Source organism: Ovis aries, chromosome 13 (assembly GCF_016772045.2).
Source record: "Ovis aries strain OAR_USU_Benz2616 breed Rambouillet chromosome 13, ARS-UI_Ramb_v3.0, whole genome shotgun sequence".
In the NCBI taxonomy this organism is placed as follows: Eukaryota; Metazoa; Chordata; class Mammalia; order Artiodactyla; family Bovidae; genus Ovis; species Ovis aries.
This window is the reverse complement of record NC_056066.1, coordinates 38,857,641-38,876,247: the sequence shown is the minus strand read 5'-3', so window position 1 is coordinate 38,876,247 and position 18,607 is coordinate 38,857,641. Positions and strand designations below refer to the sequence as shown.

The following is an 18,607-nucleotide window of genomic DNA, read 5'->3' as shown; positions in this document are numbered from 1 at the left end:
CTCTGGACATGTGGTGGGAAGGGCAAGGACAAGGATGCATAGCTGAGAAGGAACATTGGGAAACAGCCGAGAGACATTATTGTGTGAAACACTGAGGCAGGTGCTTTTACCTGCAGACTAGGGAATGTCCTCCCTGCCCAGTTCCCCACCCCGGCCGTGGCAGATGGACTTGTTTTCCCAGATACCTCATTGATTAGCATGCGACTGGCCATGGAGAGTCGGGTTTTTGGGGGGAAGTGGCTGGTGATCATGATTCGAAGACCAGCCTCAGAGAAAGAAAGCTGATGTGGGTAGGCTGACAGCAGCTCGTCTACCATGATCACTGATGCTTTGCGGTGGAAATTGGCTAGGAAAATTAAAAACATAAAATAAAGATAGCGTTGAGGCTAGGAGTAGGAAAGAGATATTCATTCATCTTCCTTCCCTTCCTTATCTTTCTTGCTCCCTCCCTTTCTTTCTTCCCTCCTTTTCTTCTTTCTATCCATCCATCCACCAACCCACAGACCCACCCATCCACTCATCCATCCATCCACCCACCCACCCGTCTGTCCAGGAAGAGTTGTGACTAAAATTTGAAGAAGAGTCAAAATCTGCTTTCCATGGGCTTATCCCTACTTCCTTTGAAATGACTTGAAACAGTTTGAGTCCTTCTCTGACGTAGTAAGAATGAGTGATAACATAAGAGAATTTTCCTTTCTCCTCAAAGGATTCTTTTCCTGCCACTAATATCTGGGGCATAGGAAAGACCCCAATTGTCTTTAGTAAACCTTTATGCCCTTTTCAAATGTCAAGAGTGTTCATGCTGCTGCTGCTGCTGCTAAGTCGCTTCAGTCGTGTCCGACTCTGTGTGACTCCATAGACGGCAGCCCGCCAGGCTCCTCCATCCATGGGATTCTCCAGGCAAGAACACTGGAGTGGGTTGCCATGTCCTTCTCCAATGCATGAAAGTGAAAAGTGAAAGGGAAGTAGCTCAGTCGTGTCCAACTCTAAGCGACCTCATGGACTGCAGCCCATCAGGCTCCTCCATCCATGGGATTTTCCAGGCAAGAGCACTGGAGTGGGGTGCCATTGCCTTCTCCGAGAGTGTTCATAGTGCGCTGTTAAAAGCTGCAGGGTTGATGCTAGTCCAAGCAGAGGGCACGGTGGGGGATGCAGGGCTGACTGGGGTCGGGGGGCACGGGCAGCTGGCCAGCTTATAGAGGCTCAAGTCCAGAGAGTGCTTAGGGATAATCCTCTGAAATGATCTGCTAGCAGGCCTGAAGAATACTTCCTCCATGGCCCAAGCTCTTCTGTGTGGATATTGCAATGAGAGGACGCAGCTCATGGGTCACAGCCTCACTCCTGTTCTCCAGGCCACTAAACCATGAAATGATCTCTGGAAACACTGCCTAATAGTAGGTAGCTCTCTTTGGTTCTCTAAGAGTATTCCTTTTATTGTTATAAACTGCCCTGCAGAGAAGAAACAAAATGAAATCCTTATGTGGGATAGCGCTGAATACTCAAAAGTCTTTCATTAAACATGGGTATAATTAGTGAGAAATTAGTATAGTATAATTAGTGAGAAAACTACATCAAATAATTGATTTTCAAATTCTAATAATTACCCACAGATTTCAAACTGAGATATGTACTTGGAAATAACCTATAGATTTTTCTTTTTCTTTTTTTTCCTTCCCTGAAAAGGAAGGAAATGGGACTGAGAAGAAATAAACCCACACATTTCAATAGGAAAGTTAAAAAAAAAGTTAAATGAAAAATGAAACACATTCTAGGCAAAAGTAAATGATAATTTTCCATGTTCCTCTAAGAAAGAATATTATTAAGAGTATTGTATTATTTCTCTTTGAATAGCAACTGCTTACTAAGCATCTACTGAATATCAGAATTTGGGGGAATGATTGAGTGACTGACGCTTTCACACTTTTAGGGCTTCCCTGGTGCCTCAGACAGTAAAGAATCTGCCTGCAGTGCAGGAGACCCAGGTTTGATCTCTGGGTCAAGAAGATGCCCTGGAGGAGGGCATGGCAACTCACTCCAGTATCCTTGCCCAGAGAATTTCATGGACAGAGGAGGCTGGCGGGCTACAGTCCATGGGGTCACAAAGAGTCAGACACGACTGAGTGACTAACACTTTCACTTTCTTTTCTATGTTACTTTGCAGGTGGGAAACTGAGCTAATATAGCCTGAAAGTGAATTCAGATATAAATATACACGAATAACAACTATCATTAATGGAGTATTTTATATACTTTATCTCCTTAATTTGTTACACAAATTATCTTCATTTTACAGAAGAGAAAATTGAGGCTCAGAGAGGTTAAGTAACTTGCTCCAAGGTCACACAGCCAGAATGGGAGGCAGTCAGCACCTTGACGCCCCTGGCGTCTCCTTTACCATCCTCTGTTATCATACCATTCTCTGTTACCAACCTCAGCACGTTTGGTCTAAGAACTTCCACCAGCTTCCAGAGGCTGCTCATCACCGGGATCAGCCTGTTCCCAGATGCAGCCAATAGGAGGGAGTGGGGCAGTGCTCCCCAGTGTAGGCACGCCCTGTGGGGGCTGGTGGCACCTGCTGCAGCCCTGCAGTGGGGGCATGGCCCCAGGGTTACCTCTCTTGAGTAGCACCACGGTTGCGTCGCAGTTGCCGCTGTCGTCCATTTCGGCGTTGTTGGCCAAGCCGTTGACCATGTTTCCGGCCCCCTTGGTCCTCCTTTCGAAGCACTGGTGTATGCAGGCGTTGTATCTGGACACCGCCGGGAGTAGAAAGAGCCCATCAGTACAGCAGTTCCTCCCTCCTGGGCTCCTGGCTCCCCAAAGCTCCCTCAGCCAGGACACGGGTGAGGGACCTGGTGCCTCAGGTTAATATGGTTACTATTTTATCATCCTGTTTTCCCCAGAATATTCAGCCCATTTCTCCAACTTGATATATGGTAAGTGAAAATAAAACCAACTTCAGACAGATCAATAGGGACACACTGCTTTCTCTGCAGTCTTTCATGCCAGTGGGGGAGCTCCGGGATTGAGTTCCCTTACTCATGGTTTATGTATGGATGTAAGAGTTGGTCCATAAAGAAAGTTGATCACTGAAGAATTGATGCTTTTGAACTGTGGTGTTTGGGAAGACACTTGAGAGTCCCTTGGACAGAAAAGAGATCCAACCAGTCCATCCTAAAGCAAATCAGTCCTGAATATTCATTGGAAGGACTGATGCTGAAGCTGAAGCTCCTACTTTGACCACCTGATGTGAAGAGCCGACTCATTGGAAAAGACCCTGATGCTGGAAAAGATTGAAGGTGGGAAGAGAAGGGAATGACAGAGGATGAGATGGTTGGATGGTATCACCGACTCAATGGACATGAGTTTGAGCAAGCCCTGGGAGATGGAGATGGACAGGAAAGCCTGGCGTCCTGCAGTCTATGGGGTCACAGAGTCAGACATGACTGAACTACTGAACAACAACTCGTGGTCTATGCATGGAAGGGCTGTCATGAGACTCAGAGGGATGAGCAAAGACTCCCTCCTCTGGGCCATGTCCCCAGGGCCTTTGCTGTCAGGGCCATGCTGGGTGGAGGAAGGTCAAGGTGTCACGTCTGTCTGTGCCACTAGCATCACAGTCCATGTGCACAGGTGGGCTGGCTGTCAAAGTCTCTGTCTGCCTTTGGTTTCCTGAAGTCACAAGCTGGGATCCTGGGAAAGTCTGTCACTGTTGTGCTGTAATTCCAGGTCTGTGGGGCTCTTGGCTTTACGACAAAATTCTGGGCTATGTTTCTTCAGAGTGACTAAGGGAAAGAATCAAAACACTGTGAGTTTCTCCTATGTGTGTTGGAAGGAAGGCTGCTTAGCCAAGTTCCTGGGATGCTCTGGCAGGTACTGTCCTGGCCCCTTTATCATTGGTATTAGAAGACTCCCATGGAGGAATCCTAGGAAACTCAGAGGCAAAGACAGTCTCCAGGGCACTGTGGCCCCCGCTGCTTTTTCCACTAAGAGACTTAAAGGTCTTGATGGCTCACTGACCATGGGACAACCCACTGAGGGGTCCCACCAGCTTGGTCTCTGGCCTCCCACAGAATGGCACCCAAGCATTAGACTCTAAATCCAGCTCACGTGCCACTCAAGCTGTGTTCCCCCGCCTCTTCTTCATCCCTTTTGCTGCTACGGACATGAGGCCCCTTGGGGCTCCCTTCCCACTGCATCTTGTGTCTGGTTTTAGTGCAGCTCTGGGTGGTGGGCCTGCCATGGAGATACAGGTGGGGGATCCTCTACGGCTGGGCCCCTTCCTCTTCACCCTGGGAGCCTGTGGTGCTTCCTACAGGCCTGAGGGAGAAGAGAAAGCTAGTTTAGAGGGACAGAGGCAGCCATGGAAAGGGCAGTAGGCAGGCCCACTCTCAGGGTTTATAATCTCAGGGCTTGCAAGGAATAGAATGAGAACATGACTATTCTGCAATGTGATGAAATGATGGAGCCAGATATTGAGGATCAGCAGCTGCCAAGATAACAGAGAGATCCAGGCGTCTGTTGGTGTGACTCTCCACCACTCTGGACACAGTCTAACCTGAATGGGATCAATGACTGACAGGGAGGGGACACAGGGGCTGGAGGAACAGGTCACACTACCCCGCAGATGTAATCAACAACGTCCAAATTGTGGGAAACTCTGCAGAGCCATCAATCAGATTTCATTCAAGAATAAATTGCAAGGGAAAAAAAAGAGGGGGAATTTATAAACTCAAAGAGATCTAGAATATGGAGCGACCAAAAGTGATGAGTGGAATTTATTTGGATTCTGCTTTTTAAACTGTTCATGACATTTATGAGACCGAAGGAACTGTAAAAAATGATATTTATGAGGCTGTTGAGAATTTGAACATTGGATACTGAATCATATTAAAGAATTAGCATTCATTTTAGGTATGATCATGATAGTGTGGCTGGGTTAAAAATGAGTCTTTTTAGAGGCAAGTACTGACGTTTGGGTAGATGAATTGGTATGATGTCCGGGACTTTACGGGGCTTCCCAGGTGGTGCTAGTGGTAAAGAACCTGCCTACCAATGCAGGAGACATAAGAGATGTGGGTTCAATCCCTGGGTTGGGAAGGTCCCCTGGAGGAGGGCCTGGCAATCCACTCTAGCATTCCTGCCTGGAGAACCCATGCACAGAGGAGCCTGGCGGGCTACCGTGCATAAGGTCATGAAGAGTTTGACACGACTGAAGGGACTTAGCAGGCAAGCTGGGGATTCAGATCATGCGGAGGGAGTGACGCAGCTGGCAGTGTGGGTTCGAGTCAATAGTGGGGGGACTCGGGAGCACACGGGGTGCGCCATGCTATCCTGCTGACTGCGCTGCAGGCCAGCGCTCCTCGTGGCAGGGTCTCCTCACCCTCCTGGAGGAGCTCCTGGGAGAGGCACTGTTTCTGTCATCCTGACTTGGAATCCACTTTTCCCCCCAGAAATACTGACTCTCCAAGGGGCTTGCTTTAAAAGCTCACTGTGTGTTGTGTACTTACTTGGATTTGGATAACAGGACACTAATACTATGCATTGCATCATCGTGAGCACTTCCGTGGAACTGGATATCAGTTAATTAAGTTAACTATTCTATCACAGCCCATTCTTACTAACAGCCTTTCAGGTAGGAAGCATCATTCCTTCTGTTCCTAGTAGCAAAAACTGAGATTCAAAATGCCGGAACCACCTGGCTCAGTTCTGCAGGCAGGGCTGCAAGGGAGGCGCTTGATCGTAACGACAAGCCCACACTACCTCATCTGGGGACCAAATCCCAGTGAAATGACCCAGAAGGACAGAAATCAATCCTCGCCAAGGTCAGGTATGCTTCAGGCTCCCTTAAGGTTTCTACCTGTTGGGCCAAACCAGAATTGCTTTTTGACCTTCAGACAGAATGTTTAAAAGTCATTTTCAAGCCATCCATCCAGGAGGCAGCTGACAGTTCTAATACAGGATGTTTTCAACGGCTGCTGCTGTTTTATATTTTTAATTGAATGTTTTAAATTTTGTGCTTGCACCCCGAAGCTACTTTATTGTGAAGCATGCAATTTTATAAATCAGATTTTATAAAACCCAATGATTAAAGCCTCTGATTACTGAGGGGGATGGCAAAAGAGCAGAGATTTCAATTTAGAACTTGGGACCAGAATTTATGCAGAAAATTTCACGAGCTCAGTGGCTGCCTTTCCCCACTTTATTTGTATACTGCTGGTCTGAACAGCTGGGAAGTTGGTAATGCTGACACATCAGCAGAAACACACCTCATTAGCTTTCACATTGGACTTGGCTTGGGGTGGGGAAATTGTTCAGTGTGTTTTCTTCATGTCCACATGCCCTGCCTGCAACTCATAGATGTTACGATGGCTCAGTTGAGGGGTGTGGTGGTTATGGAGTGCATGCTAGCAAAATTCTTCAATCTTCCTTCTTTTTAGATAAAAAGAACTTTCTGAAGGCCTCTTTATTCTGTACAGCCCTTAGTGAATTCAGTATGGGACATGCTTTCATCTAAATTCAGATTTTAAAACCCAAGATCCATGTTCGGCTTATAGCAGACACTCAGTCAGTTCTTCTGGAATAATTGATGAATCCACCTTTTCAAAGAGGGAGATGAGAGCTCTTGACTCACTGGGATCTCAAAGCATCAAATGTTAAAAAAAAATGTGAAAGAAGACGTGTATTGTTGAGGCTTCCTGACGGTGGCATGGAGTCCCTGATAGTTTTGCTTTTTGAGAGAAAGAGAAATAAATTGGCTACTCCTGTCTTTAAAGGCATTTCTTTGGAGTCTAGAAACTATGGCAAGCCTTTGGGCCAACTCGGCTTTTTTATGGGAGCTGATGTACTGGGGTGTGTGATTTGTGGGAAAAGCACCTGGTTTTGTCACCTCACTGTGATGTCAGTTACCATCAAGGCAATTCCACATCAGGATAACTTTGGGTGAGGTTCTAGTCTCGAAATAGTCTTGTTCAGTCACAAGATCCAGATGCTGGGTCCATGCTGAACATAGACAGTTCCTGAGGTGAAAACTGGGCATCATATTGGGTGGAATGGTGGCAGATGGCTCACAGCCTACCCCGACCATTGGTCAAGCCAGCTCCAGCCTTCACTATTCCTGTGACATTGGCCAACGGCCACACTGATTTCTCCTGACAGGGTTCTCAGCCACCAGAATTAATTTTTGTTGGGCCTCAACAGCAAAGAAAACTTGACGTGTCAGAGGCAGACTGCTGCTGGATGCATCCACATCAGCGATTCCTGGCAGCAGTCAGACAAAAGGAACTTTTGCTGACAAAGGTCCGTCTAGTCAAAATTATGATTTTCCCAGTAGTCATGTATGATGTGAGAGTTGGACTATAAAGAAAGCTGAGCACCGAAGAACTGATGCTTTTGAATTGTGGTGTTGGAGGAAAGTCTTGAGAGTCCCTTGGACTGCAAGGAGATCCAACCAGTCAATCCTAAAGGAAATCAGTCCTGAATATTCATTGGAAGGACTGATGCTGAAGCTGAAACTCCATTACTCTGGCCACCTGATTCAAAGAACTGACTCATTCGAAAAGACCCTGATGCTGGGAAAGATTGAAGGCAGGAGGAGAAGGAGACGATAGAGGATGGGATGGTTGGATGGCATAACCAACTAGATGGACATGAGTTTGAGCAAGCTCTGGGAGTTGGTGATGGACAGGGAGGCCTGGTGCACTGCAGTCCCTGGGGTTGCAGAGAGTAGGACACGACTGAGCGACTGAACTGAACTGGCAGTGGTCTTCTGTCCTCCCCCTAGAGGGAGCGGTCACTCCTGCAGTCACATGCGCTGGGGGAGAGGATGGACTAATTCAAAGCAAATGCAGTTGCTTCCGTGGGGCAGGTGCCTGCAGCACAGAGTATCTCTGCAGTGTTTACAAACTCCTCATCTCAACAGTCCTTGTCAAAAAAGAAGACCCAGCAGGTTTCTGACCACAGTGCTTACATCTTACATTAGAGCATGGGAAGCATCAGCAATGTCACTCCTGATACAGGTGGTAATCTGCCCAGACTCCACAGGGAAAAAGAATGTATGATCTGGCGGTCTAAAACATGTCCACAGGTAACTGACCCTCCTCTCTTGGAAAGGCAAGGAGTGAAGACCAGACTGACTCTTTTCTAATGAATAGAACATGGCAGAAGGGACTTGTGAGGCTGGATCATAGAAGGTGTTGCTGGGTCCTTCCTGCCCTCTCTTGAATCACCTGCTCCATGGGAAGCCAGCTCCCGGGTATGGGGACACTGGAACAGTCCTAAGGAGAAGCCTATATGGGAAGTTTTGCCACCTTTCTTATTATGAAAGTGAACAAAGAAACAGCCAAAAACCAGGCTGCCAGGTCCTGAAGAGGGGCCAGGGCAATGCCCCTCTGTCCACCTCATCACATAACGTTGAGTGCAGGAAAGAGTTTGGGGAGAGAAACTGAGAAGGATCTTACTTACTTCATGATGACAATGTAGATGAGATACATCAGCACGAGGACCAAAGACTCCCACCTGTGGACGAGCCAAGAATGGGTAGTTAACGGAAGCCACCAAGACACACGTGCCACACCCCAGACTCCCTTAAACGCCCATGTGATGCGAACAACTAAACCTGCCAAGCACGGTAAGGATGAGGTAGGCATGAAAGCACACACAGTTCCTGATCTGTACACATGTCCTAGGCAGCACCCGGCTCTCGAGGACTTCTTCCTTCCTCCACTTAACAGGAGAACGCTTCCTCTTCTCTTTTATTTGCTCACTCCAAAGAGTGCTTTGAACTCAGCAAGACTTCTGTCATATTGCTGAATATAAGACTCCATGTATTAAGTCTGACCACAGCTTAATCATTCACTAAAATAATTCAGATACAAACGGCAACCTGGAGGAATTGACAGGAGCAACCAAGGGACTGTTATCTACATTGGAGTAAGGCTTGTTAGATACAGTAGATACAGTGGGAGATGGAGACAGAGAAGGAGAGACGGGAGGGAGGGAGAAGACAGACAGACAGACACACCCGGGTCAGGGAAGGTGCTGTCAGAAAAGATAAGAATGAATAAGTGGGAGAACGGTCAAGGGAAAAATAATGAAACCTCTGGGATGTACCTTGAACTTTTGGTATTTTGGACGCTTCCTCTAGTTTATTTTAGTATCTTCCAGTTAGAAAACAAGGAACCTGATTTCTAGGTTCCTCTTCAGGTATAGAATTTAACTAGTTAATTGGGAGCATCATTTTTGCTTTAAGAAAAGGTTCATGAGGGATGGTCTATGGAGAAATTTCAGGTTATGGCTTTCCTATCCTTTTCCAAGTTCCATGTCTAGAAACTGATCCAGGAGAAATACGTGGGCGAACACGAAAAGGATGCACACAGGCTCCGGCCGCAGTGCTGTTCTATAAGGATGCAGTGTTGGAAAGAAGCAGACAGTCAGCCGACGAGGAGATGGGCTGTGAGTTACGATGAGTCAGGCCTCGCCGTGGGCCACCACCCATGGGGCAAGAATGATTCTGCACATACCGTATGAGGCTATTATAGACACAGTGCTGGTGATGCTACCGAAAGAAGTCGGGGGTCCAAACCACCTAAAGTCTCCTGAAAGAGGCCAATGACTGACACAGACTTGCCAGGAACCTGCTCTCACTTCCTCCTACGCGGTTTTCACGAGCAAGGCCAGGGAGATGAGAGGGGGCTCCTTCTAAGACCAACAGATGGGAAACCACCTGTGAATCTCCTTGCTTCAGGTTTTCTGCACAAACGCAGCAGAAAGATTTCTGAGGTCAACTGCAATCATAACTCGTTGTCCTTATGGCAGCATGGTTAGCAAAGAGCAGCAACACTGAGCAACGCTTAGGCACCTGCTGTTTGCCGAGAGAGTGCTGGTTGTGTTAACCGTGCCATGAGTTCAGGTGGCAATGCTTCTGCAAGCTTTCTTGTGCTGCACTGAATCTCCAAGGACATGTGGGAACAATATCACCATTGCATATGGTAACCAGGTCCAGGTGGATCCCACGAGGAGGTTCTCCCTGGCCTCTGAGCTGAGATTCTCCCAGGTATCTTGATCCCCTTCAGCCCATTGATCACTGTTATTCAAAGACTTCCTTCCTGTTTCTTACGGGTCAGTATACAGACCATGTGTCTTAGAGCAAGCTCTCCCAGCTGTCTCCCCCTCGCCCTCTTGGGCAGAGGAGAGAGAGCGGCAGAATACCTTAATACCCTGAAGAGCGTGTAACATTTATGGTCAATGTGATATGTCCCCCGACACCTTTAATTCTGAAATCACAGTGACAACCTAGGATGCAGAGGTGTCGCTCCTGCAAAGGGCTAGCACTCATTTTGCTGAAAATGAAGACAGCTGGGCTTTGTACATCTCTATTTTTACTTAAAAATGATAAACCTATTATTATTATTCACATATTCTTTTCCATATGGTTTACTACAGGATACTGAATATACTAGTTCCCTGTGCTGTATAGTAGGAACCTATTACTTTTTTGCTACCTCATTCTTAGCTTTAAATAATACCATGCAAGTCGCCTACCTGCAGCATCACAACTGTCTGAGACGTTGTCTCAGAAAAAGTAGCTGTATTTTCACATCACTCTACTTCCACAGATCAAATATTTGAAAAAAGGAACAAGAATGTACAACGCAATTTCTGTTTCCATTATAAACACAGCTGACATGCTCAGAACTCATCTTAAAAAAGGCAATTTGGACATTGACCCAAATGCAAATGTTCCCACATATTTAATTTGGGCAATATTTTTAATCTATCAGGAAATCACTGATTTTTCAGAACTCCAAGTTTATCTTGAATGTTAGGCAGAACTTTAATAGGTTAAAGGTCGTGGAAGTGCCTCCACCTCTGGCTCCTGTGATATATATGGTATTCGGAATATGGCAATGTGGTCTGAATAATTGGAAAAGTTCATCAAATCTTGTCCATGGCCTTGCCCATGGCTGACTGCAGAAAAGGACAGTTAAATTAGACACCATCTAATCTGGATGAAAGATCTGTCTCCAAAGGAAGTGCACTAGCCCAGTCCAAGGGAAATGGCCTCTGCTCCGTTAAAGCCGGTTTGTTTGTTGAGATGGACGCAGGGTTCCCAAGAAGAGCTAGCCGTTCCAAGCTGCCCTGACATTTCCCTTTCTTTCCTAAACCCTGACTCTGGTCTTTAAGATACTATCTCTGCAACACAGCAAGGGGAACTTGGAAGGGGAAGAGAGGTACTTACCAGGAAACTTGTTCGTCATAAATGAACTGTGAAAAAGAAGATTAAAAAAAAGAGAAGATTAGACACACATTTATATGCACACACATGCCTTACCACTGCACGTTATCTGCCCTTGGGGCTGGCTGTTGGGAACCAGGGCTGGTTTGGAGTCTGAAGCGTCTGTGGGCACTCCCCTCTCTGCTGGTTGAGTCCCTGGTCAGTGTCAGCGGAGGGAGGTCTGCTGGCAGACTGGGGTGGGCCTGGTTCCGAGAACAGGGCATCAGCCCATTTTCTGTCTGAGGGTGGAGTGAGAGGGAAGCCCAACCTTGTTATTTGTAGAATTTTGGATCTGGAAGGCAAGGCAGAGCTTGGTGGGGGTGTCCAAACATTAGCCACTCGTGGGCCGCCTGGAAGCTGTCTGCATATCTCTGTGCCTTGTACAGTGCCTTCAAGCTCTTATGTAAGCACTTGGGTGTCTAGGGACTCAGTATTTTCCAATCAGTCAACCTAGTCTTTCATTTCCTCAAAAGAACGTATTTTCAAAGAAAATTTTGCATCACAACTGGAAGTGGAGAATCAACACCATGTGTAGAGAGAGGATAAAAATGCATGCAGTGAGGGCGGTGAAGACCCTGGGTGGATGGTTAGCTGCCCACGCCCTGGGCCATGGGCCTGCCGTATGTGAAGGGAGCTTATCAGGGTCAGAGGCAGTGGAGAACACACAGGGCCGCGCAGAAGACCTCCTTCATCAGTTAGGACCCAAAGGAAATACACAACAGGACTGAATTTATTCAAGCCCTGGTCCATATATTAATAACATCTAAAATCGCTTCTCATTTTGGGGGGGAAAGTGGTCTAAGCTTGGCTCATTGATTTACACAGGGAACGGGGCTACAGAGAACATGCATTGTTTCCTGAGATTGCTCACTTAGCTAGAGAGTTGGTCCTAGAACCCAGCCCTGGCTCTTAATTTCTTCCATGGCACCCTATTTGCCCAGATGGCATGGTGTTGAAACCAAATGAATACCCTCCGTTTCATTCCAGCAGGAAGCTTTCTTTGCCTACACTCAGGACATGACTGATTTGGGCTCGAGCATCTCTGAGTGGCTTTCCAGCGGGCGGGGGCCCACTGGAGTCTCTGAGGCAGAAGCATCCAGTACAGAGGGTGATCATGGCACTGAGATGGTTAACTTGGCTAACACTGGCATCATGTAGTCGCTGGCGATGATAACCACCACCAGTTGTGAGAGACACAGACAACTTCAAAGCCTAGCAGGTAGAGCTCAAAGGCTCATGAGAGGACCTCCCTCCAGTCACCCCGAAGGAGTAGAGAGAAGGATGAGGAGAAAGCGGCCACCTTTCTTGGTAACTCACTGTTCCCAACAAGACACTGAAAAAGACATTGATTCCATCAGGTTTTGTCCTTTTGTCATCTGTCATTATTGCATCCAACAGGCTGGTGTTTGGATGAAGATGTCAAACCAGGACAGGAAAAAAGAAGTCAAGGAAACTGCCCTATGACCCAGGTTGGATGGTACAGAATCCATTCCAGTCGCTTTTATGTAATCATTAGCTTTCAAAAAATCCAAGAAATCGTGGAACGGAACCTGTGATTGAAGTTGGAAAATGTTTTCTATTAATTGAAGTTAATTCAATATCAGTCTTGGGCAACAGGATAGAGCAATCAATTTGTAGCTACTTAAGAGAGCACAAGATACTGATAAAGAGTTGATTAGATGACCAATTTTAATGTGTGTCTCTGGGGAGGGCAGCCGACACTCCGTAATATGAAAGCAGCTCTAAGGAAGCCTTATTTTGTGACATATGACAGATGGGGGTAGGGCTCTATATGTTTTTTAGCTATTATCCTAATGATCATAGCAGTCAGAAAAACCAGAATGGCTTACTATCTTAATGATCATAGCAGTGAAAAAAACCAGAATGGGCTTAACTGTGCAAAGGAATCCAAAGTGAGAGCAGAATTTACAGGGAACACAATGTCAGAGAAATAGTGGGGCGCCCCACCCTTGGAGGCAAATGGTGTGGAGGGAGAGAGAAGCAGAAATTTCCAGACCACAGAGGCAATGGTGCTGCTGCCTGACCCTAAGAGCCCCAAGGACTAAGCCACCCTGTGGCCCACTTGAGAACACGGTCTGGGTTTGATCCCCCTTCCTCAAAAGGATTGGGTGGAAACACCAGGGGCCTCCAAAAAGAACAATACAATGGCTATAAGGGGCTAGCAATCAGGCCTTTGAGAGCATCTGAATGGAAAGAGGCTTGTTTGTGGAGAGGAAGACCTGCCTGTGGAGTCTGGCGGTGCCTGGAGGAGGTGGGTTGACTGATGGTCGCCCACACAGGACATCTGCCCTGTTCACAGAAAGGTCCTTCAAGGCAGCACATCTCCAGGGCATCCCAAGGGAGCATGGAGCCAGCCTGTCTCAAAACTTCCAATGCCGAGGACAGTGTTTCTCACTGGGTGCTGCTGATGGCTGGACGGAGTGGATTTCTTATTCCTTAAAGATTTTTTTCATTTAATTCTTCTAAGACAAGTGTTGCATATCCCTCTGTATTTTCATGTCCTCTGTGAGTAAAGCTGAAACTCCAGTACTTTGGCCGCCTCATGCGAAGAGTTGACTCACTGGAAAAGACTGATGCTGCGAGGGATTGGGGCCAGGAGAAGGGGACAATAGAGGATGAGATGGCTGGATGGCATCATCGACTCGATGGACGTGAGTTTGAGTGAACTCCGGGAGTTGGTGATGGACAGGGAGGCCTGGCGTGCTGCAGTTCATGGGGTCGCAAAGAGTCGGACAAGACTGAGCGACTTAAATAAACTAAACTGAACTGTGTTTAAAAGACTTCCCCAAATCTGAATTCACTCTCCTCTTCTGAAATGAGAAACGCGCCCCCAGTTCCAGCCGGCTCCCACTAGGTGGCGCTCAAGGTCCAGCCCCGCGCCTGGCCGCGCGGCCCCGGAGGGGGAGGATGTGATGAAGGAGAACCATTCCCCTTCTGGGCTCCCGGACATCTTCTGGGCAGAGGGCAAGCGCCTCTGGACAGATAGCCTTCCGCGGACGCCTGTGGCCAGCCCACCTCGGTCACGTTCGGGAGGCAGCTCCTATCCTGGGGCTCTGGAATGCTGACGGGCGGGTCCCTCATTTACACTCGCATGCGATCACTGGCCCTACCAGGGTAAGGATGGAGCTGACCTGGAGCTGACCTGCCCTTTTTTCCTGGATGTTGCAGCGGAGTCTTCAGGAAGCAGTGACAATTTATTTTCTTGGGCTCCAAAATTACTGCCAACGGTGACTTGCAGCCATGAAGTTAAAAGACTTACTCCTTGGACGAAAAGCTGTGACCAACCTAGACAGCGTATTGAAAAGCAGAGGCATCACTTTGCCAACAAAGGTCCATATGGTCAAAGCTATAATTTTGCTAGTAATCACGTAGGGATGTGAGAGCTGGACAGTAAGGAAGCCTGAGCGCTGAAGAACTGAAGCTTTCAAATTGTTGTGCTGAGGAAGACTCTCGAGAGTCCCTTGGACTGCATGGAGATCAAACCAGTCAACTCTAAAGGAAATCAACTGAATAGTCATTGGAAGGACCGAGGCTGAAGTTGAAGCTCCAATATTTAGGTCACCTGATGTGGAGAGCCAACTCACTGGGAAAGACCCTGATGCTGGAGAAGATTGAAAGCCAAAGGAAAAGGGAGTAGAAGATGAGATGGTTAGACGGCAACACTGACTCAGTGGACATGAATCTGAGCAAGTTCCAGGAGATAGTGAAAGACAGGCTGGTGTGCTGCAGTCCATGGGATCACGTAGAATCCGACATGACTTAGCAACTGAACAACCACCACTTGGGGAAGTAGCTTTCTGTTCTCTGCCGGTTGTCTGAAACCAGGCCCACAATATCCCCTGTAACACATGTGGCCCCGGATTTGCTGCACAGCTGGTCCTGCCCTTTGACCCACACGTGGTTCCTCCAGATCGACCTCAGGCTTTGCCCTAGGCTTTCCAGGTGTTCCAGGGACCAGCTAAACGGGAATCCACAGGAGTAAATCTGAAAAAAAAACCCACTTTTCCTCCAGGCCTCTGGGAAATAGATGGGCTACCATGGAAACCAGCTTTTCAGTGTTGGCGTGTGGTCTAGAATTCTTCCCAGAGACAGGCTTCCATCAGACAGGCGACTCCCTGGATGACAGAGCATCCCAGAGACTCGAGATGGAACACCAGGGAATGGACTACCAGGGGTTGCAGGCCAGTGGGCTGGAGAGAGAGGCTGGGCTAGCCCCGCACTGTGCGGCGGCCTCGGGTTGGCTGGTTATAGGCGGTAACCATGGCTGGGTGGCTGCCTTGCTGAAGCTGAGACCTTGTAGCTGGAATCGTAATCACTGGCACCATCAGAATTTTAAGCAGTGAAAGTAAAAGGAGAAAATCAACACCATCATTCTCTTTCAAGAGCCTGAAACCTTGAACATCCTCCCTGCTGGGAAGGGAAACTGCTCCCTGCAGATTCTCCCTCCTCAGCTACAGGTGCCCTCAGGAGATGTGCCATCTTGGAGGCCTGCCTTCCCAGGCTCTGGGGCCACGGGTGTGGGTGGGTGGCTTAGCTGAGGCCACGGCGATTCCCTCTAAGAGGAGTCAGATGGGAAACACTGGAAAACAGCCGTGAGGCACGAATATGGTTTCCACTTGAAGAGTAAACAGGAATTCCCACGTGAGGATCTCCAGCGGGCTGACCTGGTGGTGCGGGGGCTAAGGGAGGGTGGCGGGGACAGCTGGCGTAAAGGCAGGGCTTGAGCTGAGCCTGGGCAGGGATTAGGGGGACAGGGGGCCTCGCGGCTTGTTTGTTTGGACGTCCTCCACACCCTTCCCCGTGACAGTCTTCTGGCTGCACAGTCATCCCCGCTTTGCTGGGCCCTGAAGTGGAACCGTGAGCATGAGGGTCTCAGGGTCCCCACACTGGAGCGAGCGGAAGGGGATCGGTGGGGACAGGCCACGGAGGCCAGGGGCCAGAGGACCGTCATCCCTGTGGGTGCCTGGTGTTCCTCCTCTCATGGAAGGGAGAGAGATGATTTCTGGACCACTGAAGATGAGCCATCTTAATGAAAGACTCCCAGGAGAGGGAGGCTGACGTTCAGTCTCCGGGTAAAGAGGTGTTTCGGGCGCTTCTGTAGAGGCAGATGCATGTTAGGTGCAGTAAAATCAGACTCTATGAGGCAGGTTTTGTTGGATGAAAAGCCCGAATTCTTTGCTGGGCTGATATAGTTGTGCATCTTCTTTTCTTGCTCTGGGAGACCTGAGTGAGGGGCAGCTACCTCACCTCGGGGAAATCCTTGGATTTCCAGAGCCTCGGTGTTACCGTCTGTAAAATGGGACTCCTACCACAGCAGCTTGAGAGGTCATGAGCGTTGAACTAGGGAACTTTCATCATCAGGCCCAGTGCTGTACTCAGTCCTGTGGAGTATGGAGCCTGTGCTTGTTAAAAGGGTGAGAATGTGGGTATACTTCCCATGGAAGGGTTTGCTCTCTACATCCATGCTATCCAGATGACAGGCGCTAGCCACACGTGGCCACATGCATTGAAATTAATGAAATAAGGTTCCATGGTCTCACTAGCTGGCTCTCAAGAGCTCAATGGGAAAAGAATGTGAAAAAGACTAGATACATGTATGTGTATAACTGAATCACCTTGCTGTACACCTGAAACTGACACGGCACTGTAAATCAGCTACACCCCAGCATAAAAGGAAAATGAAAAAAAAAGACCCCAAAGGCTCACCTGCCTCGTGGCTGCCGTATGGGACAGTGCCCTCTAGGCTGTGGCTGGGTCAGCTCACCTGTCTCTCTTTGTCCCCATGGAATCTCCTTCAGAGTTGGGGCCTGCATTGAGTCGGGGGGAGCATTCCCTCAGATAAGCTCTTTCTGCTCTGCCAGCACTCAGATTGCCCCTGGGGGCCCCCAACTGCCAATGGCCCATCTGGCCCTTCTCCAGGAGGGCAGCACCCCCCAGGCTGGATTTGGGAACCTCAATAAGTTATCTGGAGCCTGTCTCATGGGGCTCACCACATTCCCCAGCTACCTCCACCATAGCCAAGCTTCCCTTCTCCTGATGCTCAAAATCCCTGATCTTGAAGCAGAGATGAAGGGTAAAAATAAAGCATTCCTTTTAGGGCAGCTGTTAGACTGATGATGAAATGAATCATTTGCATTTATGTAAATTACATGATTATGTAAATTACAGTAACATTTCAATAAAGGAAACTATCTGGCCTGCTGGGATTTGGAGAAAGCAGACAAGGAGGCCAGAACTCCCACAGTCAGTTGGGGGTGGGTCCTTGGTGTGAGAGAGAGGCAGCCAGAGGGACTGTGAGGGTCTGCGGACTATCCTTCAGGTGGACGGGCATGTCGTCAGGTATGGGACAGCAGCCAGGACTCTCTCAGGACCTCAGCGGTGACATCTCTCTTGCAGAGAGAGACCCAAGTCATGGGGCGAGCCTCCTGGGCCACATCCGGCTTCTCCAGGGCCGATGCGTCCCTGACAAGTGTCCCCAGGACTAAAGGGGGCACCTGACGGGGCAGGAGAAGGCCACTGAGTGACTCACGCTATATGCTTCAGAGGAGGCGGGCTTGAACATCAGCAGCATAGAAACAAACTAGAAAACAGCAGAGAGCAAAGGCTCGGTGCATCCCAGACACAGAACGGAGACCCTTGTCTCTAAGCTAACTGTTTGAAGCTCTGCTGGCATCAGGACTTCCCTGCTGTGTTTTTGCTTTTGGGCCCGGCCTCTGCATCAACCTCCAGGCCAGCTGTCAAGCAGTCCAGTCCACCCTATCAGCTCTCCCTGGCCCAGGGGCCCTAAGTCTGTCAGAGAAGTCGACTTTCCCAGTGCTTCAGATCCCCAGCCCTTATGGATCGTCCTCAGGGCTGCTCTGCCTGAGCAAGTGTATTTAGAAGCAGCATCTGGTCCCTCTTTGTTGGGACTTGCCCTCCAGGTGAACGAGCTCTTCGTTGTGGCACCTTGGAGGCCCATCTTCTGAACATTTCAGAACCATAAGAAGGGGAGAGAGTAAAAAGAACAAACCCAAAGAGTTTAATTATTTGGCTGGTTGCTAATTCTTTCTGGGTAGGAGGAGAGCTTCTAAGTACAGGACTTTTCAGTGCCCATTGCACGGTCCAATGGAAAAGCTTTGTGTAATGCAAGGAACCCCCACCCCTGCCAAAAAAAAAAAAAAAAAAAAGTGACCGTGTTACCATGACACTAGGGGAAACATAGAAGGAGGAGACTAGGAAACCTTGACAGAAAGATACAGAGTGTGGAGCAGAAGCCTGGGGCTGGCGCATGGAAGGGGTCTGGGGACACTGAGAAACCTCCTTTGCCAAGTGCTG

At 48.4% G+C, this 18,607-nt stretch overlaps 1 protein-coding gene across 2 annotated transcripts in view; it reads right to left on the bottom strand.

Annotated features, from left to right (window-relative positions):
* Nucleotides 1–18,607, bottom strand: part of SLC24A3 (solute carrier family 24 member 3) — a 425,544-nt gene that overhangs the window by 23,880 nt on the left and 383,057 nt on the right. For both annotated transcript variants that reach the window (XM_027976756.2, XM_042229627.1), the window contains exons 8-11: nt 11,237–11,262; nt 8,461–8,514; nt 2,613–2,746; nt 186–346 (exon numbers count right to left, since the gene is read on the bottom strand). In XM_027976756.2, coding sequence (XP_027832557.2) covers nt 186–346; nt 2,613–2,746; nt 8,461–8,514; nt 11,237–11,262 — 375 coding nt within the window. The remainder of the gene's footprint in view (nt 1–185; nt 347–2,612; nt 2,747–8,460; nt 8,515–11,236; nt 11,263–18,607) is intronic.